The sequence below is a fragment of the Nilaparvata lugens genome, chromosome 12 (assembly GCF_014356525.2).
Source record: "Nilaparvata lugens isolate BPH chromosome 12, ASM1435652v1, whole genome shotgun sequence".
NCBI classification, from domain to species: domain Eukaryota; kingdom Metazoa; phylum Arthropoda; class Insecta; order Hemiptera; family Delphacidae; genus Nilaparvata; species Nilaparvata lugens.
This window is the reverse complement of record NC_052515.1, coordinates 32,831,254-32,839,471: the sequence shown is the minus strand read 5'-3', so window position 1 is coordinate 32,839,471 and position 8,218 is coordinate 32,831,254. Positions and strand designations below refer to the sequence as shown.

Here is an 8,218-nt window from a genome sequence, read left to right as displayed (position 1 = left end):
GTGTGTAAATGTGTGTAAATCAGCCTCCCCGCAATGTATGTTCATTTCTCACCTCCCCGTTTGTTACCTTGTTCCAGTATGTGTGTGTGTGTGTGTGTGTGTGTGTGTGTGTGGTGGTGTGTGTGTGGTGTGTTGTGTGTGTGTGTGTGGTGTGTGTGTGTGTGTGTGTGTGTGTGTGGTGTGTGTGTGTGTGTGTGTGTGTGTGTGTGTGTTGTGTGTGTGTGTGTGTGTGTGTGTGTGTGTGGTGTGTGTGTGTGGTGTGTGTGTGTGTGTGTGTGTGTGTGTGTGTGTGGTGTGTGTGTGTGTGGGTGTGTGTGTGTGTGGTGTGTGTGTGTGTGTGGGTGTGTGTGTGTGTGTGTGTGTGTGGTGTGTGTGTGTGTGTGTGTGTGTGTGTGTGGGTGTGTGTGTGTGTGTGTGGTGTGTGTGTGTGTGTATGAGTGTATGTGCGTCTGTGTACACGATATCTCATCTCTCAATTATTGATGGAATGACTTGAAATTTGGAACGTAAAGCCCTTACAATATAAGGATCCGACACGAACAATTTCGGTCAAATGCGATTAAAGATGGCGGCTAAGATGGCAAAAATGTTGTCAAAAATAGGGTTTTTCGCGATTTTCTCGAAAACGGCTCCAACGATTTTGATTAAAATCATACCTAAAAAAGTAATTGATAAGCTCTTTCAACTGCCACAAGTCTCATATCTGTAAAAATTTCAGGAGGTCCGCCTCATCTATGCAAAGTTTGATTTTAGATTCTCAATTATCAGGCTTTAGATAAAATTTAAACAAAAAATTTCGACTGTCTTTCTGTCTTTTAAACAGAAAAGATTGAGCATGAGAATCTCTACAATTAATGTTGAGTAACATTTTCACCTAAAATTGAAAATAAGCACGAAATTCGAGAAAATGTGATTATCTAATTGTAAACTGTTGACAACTGTTGATCCTATTAAATGATTCACTATGAAGAGATAGCAGACCTCGTGTGTCTCCAGCGTTATTGCCCTGTCACCAGATGGCTCAAATCTTTGAATAGTAGACTTGAGATACGCGGGAACACTAGCGTCAGGTGATCAATTTTCATAACGGCAAGGAAAGTTGTGTGAGTGCGCCACACCAGATTTTTCAACTTGAAAATAACCTCAGTTAGGGACGAAACTAGTTGTTGAACCATTTCAAAGTTTTTAAAGAATAAAAGGTACTACAAGATTTTTTTATTGTTTTCATTAAAAAGTAGCCCAAGTCAGTTAAGTGTTTTATGATAAATATAATTATATAAAGTTCTGAAATTAAATATATTGGCAAGGTACTGTGATTTTCAATTTTCAAGTACAGTACATTCAAAAAGACATAGATAACAAAATGGACTTACTGGAAAGTGGACTATATTTGAGCTAGATACAAAAATCGATTTTCCGCCGTCCTGAATAATTTTATTAGATTGAACATATATGATGTTTGTCAAGTTCCCTCTAATCTAAAAGGAATCATAAGGTCGGAAAAAGTCATACGTCCAAAAAACTATGTGTTGTACCTGGCTTAGCTGGCTTTATAACCAACCAGCTCAGATGGGACTAACATTGAATGCATTTTATATATTTTGGTGAATGAATTCAGTATTGTATCCAGTGGCGTAACGTACACCCCCGCTGCTCCCGTGGCGCGGGTGGCCGGGTCCCTAGGGGGCCCGGATAATATGTAGGCTAATATAGGTTTTTTGAAAAAATAAAATTACCGGATCTAGGGGGCCCGGGTTAGGGCCCGAAATGATAATAATTATATATTGCATACTTTAAAAAGAATAATTAAATAATCATGGAAGTAACTTTTGATAAAAAAGCAGAAATTTTATTGTGGAAAATGACAGGTTTCATTCATTGTGTAAGAAGAAATATGCAATAGAACAATGCTATCAGTCTGGTTATAAATTAATATCAAGAGAATACAAGTAGAAAATAATGAATAAGACAAGAAAGAAAATCAATCATTGTTCAAATCTAATCGTAATAATAATTATAATTCTATTGACAGAGCTTCAATAATTGTGTGCTGGTAGTGAGCTTATTGAAAAATTAGGAATGTTGTTTGGTTACAAATCATTAAAATTTATACATCCGGTGAGACAATCCAGACGAGACTGAGACTATTCAAACCACTTACTTATAGATAAGATTTACTTCTTTTCTCTCTGATTCAAACAAAGATTGTCAGGGATGGTTCTAAAGTAGATCGTTATCTTTATTTACTATCTTTAAGTAAGCATGTATCTTTAAGTAAATAGACATGTGGGAGAAAGAATCAAGGTGCTACTGTACCCAGAAAGCAGTGATTGCAGAACTTGGAGGCTTGTAGGAGACATCAAATCAAAGGTTTTTATAAATTATTATCTTTATTATTTCAATAATTATTCATGAATCTTAAGACTAGATACTACTTAGTAACTCCAGTTCTAGCTCTAAAGGTTGGATCTATATTTGTAGCTTGAAACATCATTCTTGACTTGAATCTTGAATTGTAGAATTCAATCGAGAACAAGTTTTATTTTTTCAACTAAGCTACGTAATTCACTCATGAAAGATGTACGTTCACATTAGAGTTTAATCAATCAATTCATCAATTCATTTATTTCACAAACAAACATAATGCTTGGGATTAATGGAGAAGGGGGCTGGAGAAAGGTGGTGAGATTTTAGAAGAGGGGCCCGGAATTTTTTTGCGGGGGGGCCCGGTTTGGAAACATTACGCCACTGATTGTATCAAGATTAATATGTGAACACATGAAAAATGTGTACTTTTTCATTGAATTGTGAAAAATCAATTTGATTTGGAACTATACTCTGGTTTCGAATTGGAATAGTCTACATTGTATTCCCAATCTTTCAAGTGTCACTCCAAGACTCTGATGCATGAGAAAATACAAGCTAATATTTTAGTAATTTCCTATTCTAATAACCAGTTGACTACTAATAGTATGTGTTTGTTTTCTCACATGCAATAGGCCCTAGTTTGTAAATTACAGAATTGAGGCTTGGTTGCACAAAAGTCTCTTAAATTTTAATCATGATTCAATGTCATGAGAGTCAATCAGGGAAGATATTCTTGAAAAGGAGCGCTTCTCTAATAGGCTCTCGTGACTGTAATCATAATTGAAATCCCAGAGGCTTTTGTGCAACTGGGCCATATAGTTAGTATAGTGACCATTGCAGACCTAAAACACACAAAAAAAACACCAAAAGCAGTGTTGCCAACTCACCGATAGCCTCACGCTGTTCCTCCTCTAGAGTTGACCAGTCGGGGTTGAACTTTTCGCAGATCTCCATCCAGAGATGTCGCTTGTAGGAGCGGTCACAGTACTCTGCCATTGTTGTGTCGTAGATCGCCGGACGCATGCGAACCTCCTCAATAAACTGGTCCATGTGTACGTTCTGTAGAGCAGTGTTGGTCATTGTCCTCTAGATTCCCACTATTTTCTAAAAATCCCCAGAGCCGTGTAGTTTGTGAGATGGTTAGGCTACCTGATGTAATTTCATAATGATGTTGGCTAATCTAACATTTGCACAATATTTGTTTGCCTAAACGAATGTAGTCTATTATAAATTTTGTTTATCTCCTATAAACCTGGAAGACGTAAGGTTTGTGAGATGGTTAGGCTCCTGATAAAACTTGATGAAGATGATAATATATCACGTCATATTATGGTAATGTCTAATACGTTGTAGCCTACTTTTTTTAGTATGGAGATTATTCTCCAATGAAACTGATCTTCTTATCAGTTTGGAATTTTTGCTCAGTGATGATAAGAATCTAGTGATAACGATCTAGTTATCTCATTAGTTTCTTGTCCATTTATCAAGTTATCTAGTTGTCAAACGTATCTAGTTATTTACTGCATCTAGTAAACACAAGTACTTGGCTCTATCATGTGTTCAGGTTGTACCAAAAATTGACTTGCCTCGTTTTCTCACTTTTCCCTGAATATTTTTCTTTTTTCCTAAATATTTTTCAATTTCTCCTTAATATTCTTCACTTTTTCCTATGTATTTCCACTATGACAGCAATTCTACAATCATTGGCACCGGATCAAAACAGTTCTCTACTTTATAACATTGTCAAGTTCAAATCGTAGTTTATAGCGTTGCTTATTGCAAATAATCACGGTCATAAAACAGAAAAAGGAATGTAATTTTGAGCAATAACAGTTGAAGAGGATAAATGTCCAGTTTCTAGATACAATAGAGATGTCCAGAGTCCACACTAAAATCGCCTAATATGACATTTGTTGAAACGGTCGACGTTTCGACGTTTTTCAATAAGAAACTTGATATTGGTGACACTTGGTGAATCCCCTTACACAGTCATTCAGTTGGAATTTGTTGTACCGTAGTTGTAGGCCAAGCTGTTTGCGAATGACGTTGAAAACGTTCAACTTGTGACGCTTTCAAAGTTAACGAATCATCACTCAAATAAAACGCAGTTGACGTCACACTACCGTTAAAATTAGCGCCCAATGAAACGTTTACAAATATTTTAACTTAACAGCCACGTGAAATGTCTCAGTTAAAACTGCAATTCAACGTTCAATCACGTTAAACGTTGAAACTAGCAACGATAATGTTCAACTACAAAACAGTTCCCAATTAGCGCCCAAACAAATGTTTTCCAGTATTTTAACTGAACGACCACGTGTAAGATTTCAGTTTAAACTTCAATTCAGCGTTAAAATAAATCACGTTAAACGTTGAACCTGACAATGAAATTGTTCAACTACAACAGTTCCCAAGCTCTAAGAAACAACCACGTGTTAAACCAAGATTAACCTCTATCACAGTTGGAAAGATGTCTGGGACTTCATGTAAACAGTTTTTACGCCGTGAATCATCAAATTAAATCAGTTCCCAATCATTACAACAGTTCCCAGCTCTAAGCAACAACCACGTGTTAAACCAATATTAACCTCTATCACAGATTCAGTTTGTTGGCTGTGCCTTTATGTAAACAGTTTTTACGCCGTGAATCATCAAATTAAATCGTTACTCGTTATTAACGATCGTTTTAAATTAAATCGTTAATCGTTACGAAGCACTAACAATCTAACCACGTGTTAGACCACAGTTTCAACGCGGTTTCCGTTGTTTTAACGCGTCTAACTTACGACCGACACCGTCTATCAACCTCTAACAAACACCCACGTGTGCACCTCGAATTCTACTCTCGATTTCACGCGATTCGCGAGCGACTGACGTTAGTATCGCGCGACAGGCGACGTTTCTAACGCGACAAAGCGACAGTAATGCTGTGTGTGGAACGTTTTCTGAGCGACTGAAGAGTGAGGAGGAGCCTCTAGCGTGTCTGGAGTAGACGCGACAACGTTGCAAGCCAGTCGAGCCAAGAGTTTGGTCGTTGTTTTGTTCGTTGGTTGGGTTCTCTTCGGAACGCGGCGCGTACGGACGTGGCGACGTAATACATTCTTTTTCTTTTTCTCTGCGCTGTTCTCCAACCGTCACTTCCTCTCTGTCTAACTTCTCAGTCACCGCTTCGCTCTCTCTTGCATACCGACTGTGGAGTCCGGCAACGCCACTCAAGCCAGAAGGAGAGGGAAGATGTGTGCCTGTAGTTTGTGTCTCGTTCCTTGTTTCTCCGCAACGGCTTCTCTCTCACTCTCTTGCGATGAGTCTACAACGCCACTCATGCCAGAAGGAGAGGGAAGATGTGTGCCTGTAGTTTGTGTCTCAGCTTTTGTTTCTCAGCAACGGCTTCTCTCTCACTCTCTTGCGATGAGTCTACAACGCCACTCATGCCAGAAGGAGAGGGAAGATGTGTGCCTGTAGTTTGTGTCTCTGCAACGGCTTCTCTCTCACTCTCTTGCGTTGAGTCCACAACGCCACTCATGCCAAAAAGAGAGGAAAAATGTGTGCCTGTAGTTTCGTTCCTTGTTCCTCTGCGACGGCTTCTCTCTCGCACACCCTTACCGTGAACTTACAACGCTGATCTAGCCAGACGAAGAGAGAAGTTTCTTGCTTCTCTGCAAAGGTCCACTCGCTCTCTCCCTTGCACATTCTTGCGAAGGGTCTACAACGCCGATCTAGCTTGACAAAGACGGAAGACGTATTTGTGTATGTTTTCTTCCTTCTCAGCACAGGTCTTTCTCTTGCACTCCATTGCGATGTGTCCACAACGCCAATCTAGCTAGAAAAGGAGGGAAGATTTTCTGGTTGTGCGTCGTTTCTTGTTTCTCTGCAAACGGCTTTCTCACTCACTCCCTTACACCCTCTATACTCACACAGTCACTCTCTCTTGCACTCCCTTGCCATCAAACTACAACGCCAATCCGGCGAGAAAGGGAGGGAAGATTTTAAAGTAAAGTTTATCTTCTCACTTGCACCCCCTTAGCAAATCTAGTGAGGCTATATATTTTGAGTTTCTGTTTTGTTTCTTGTTTCTTTTCAAATTGGTTTCTCTCTCTTTTGCGTTCCCTAGGTGAATATCAGTGAGATTCCCTCAAACTATTAGCATTGATAGAGTGGAAAGCGTTAATGTACTTTGAAAAATGACAAAAAGAAAAAGAAAGTAAATTAAATAAGGTGCTATTTCATAGGTACATGGGAGAATAAATAATTTTTATAGATACTTTATGAATAATTACAATGATAATAATAATTAAAAAAAAATAATAATAATAAAAAAAGGATGTACATATTTAATGTCATGAAAAAGAAAAAACAAAATATCACTTCTACACACACAAACATCAGAAAGGAAATAATTAGGTACTCCCGAGGCAAAGGCCTATATGGGAGTCCCAGCATGAAAAAATAAACCAGAAACACACTTATAATTTGTATATGAACAAAAATATAATAAAAAACTGAGGTAAACTTATGTATTATTTACATTAAAATATTAAAGGTTTGATTTAATCTGTTATATTGTGGTAACGGTGCTTGGTCGGGCTACAACTTACTAATTTTGTGTTAATAATAACAATGATGATAAAAATAATTCATTTATTTCACTGCAATTTACAGAAAATACAAACATGATTATACAAAAAGATTTCAAAGCATATTATCATAGAGAAACAATAGCGTAAGTAGATATCCCATGGTATAGGGAATTTATGTCGCAACTTTTACTTTTATCTCAAGCCGATTACTGTCGATTATTGTCAATTTTTACTGTTTTGTTGGGGTGACAGTGTATGAACGGCACAATTAGAGAGACTACCAGCGTCACACAGCTGCATAGGAAAGAACTATGTGAACTATCAGCTTGGGATAACAGTAAAAGTTGCGACACCCTATACCATGGGATATCTAAGCTATCGTTTCTCTATGATATTATAGGCCTAAGATTACATACAGAGTGATTCATATGTATGGGAACCCTTCAATAAATTGGAGACTGTTGTAGATATAATACTGTAACTTTCAGGATAATTGGTCAAATACTCTACTTTTTGACGTATAAATCAATTTCAATCCCTTAAAATGTATCAATTATTTCTTCAAAAACTCAAACTTCAATCAGCCCCCATTTTAAATAAAAGTATCATAGAACATTTTTATTGATGTCTTCTCTCTAGTTTTGAGAAGGCCTTTAAAATGATGTATCACACAATGGGTGTTTACGTTCAAAATCATTCCTTTAAAAATTAAAATTCTTCAATGTTGTTTTCCATCACGAACTGCTTATTATTAAATCACTTTTTGCTATTAGAAAAAACCACTAGCAGTCAAATATTTTACAATAAATGAATTATTGGTTGTCTTGGTTGTCAAGAAGATGGCGAACCTGCCGAAAGATCTCGTTGTCACAGTAAGTGATTAATTCATTTATTGTAAAATAACTGACTGCTAGTCGGTTTTTCTAATAGCAAAAAGTGATTTAAAACTTCAATCAGCGGCCATTTTGGATACAAGTATGACAGAGCATTTTTCTTGATGCCATCTTTCTTGTTTCAAAAAAGCCTTTAAAATTATGTACCGCACAATGGGTGTTTACATTTAAAATATTCGAGTTACAACACTTAAGTCAGCCTCTTATGAGGGGTTGAAATCCAGTTGTACGTCAAAAGGTAGAGTATTTGACCAATAACTTATCCTGAAAGTTACAGTATTATATCTACAACAGTCTTCAACTTATTGCAGGGTTCCCATACATATATGTATATTAATAATGTTAATATACATTACTTAATATACATACATTACGTTAATA

The 8,218-nt window shown here is 37.2% G+C and overlaps 1 protein-coding gene across 1 annotated transcript in view; it reads right to left on the bottom strand.

Moving 5' to 3' along the window:
• The window catches only part of LOC111054683, a 19,781-nt gene extending 14,263 nt beyond the window's left edge, over nucleotides 1-5,518 (bottom strand). The window contains exon 1 of the mRNA XM_022341753.2: nucleotides 3,255-5,518. Within this exon, the coding sequence (XP_022197445.2) occupies nucleotides 3,255-3,447 (193 nt within the window). The 5' untranslated portion in view covers nucleotides 3,448-5,518. The remainder of the gene's footprint in view (nucleotides 1-3,254) is intronic.
• Between the last annotated feature and the right edge of the window lie 2,700 nt (nucleotides 5,519-8,218).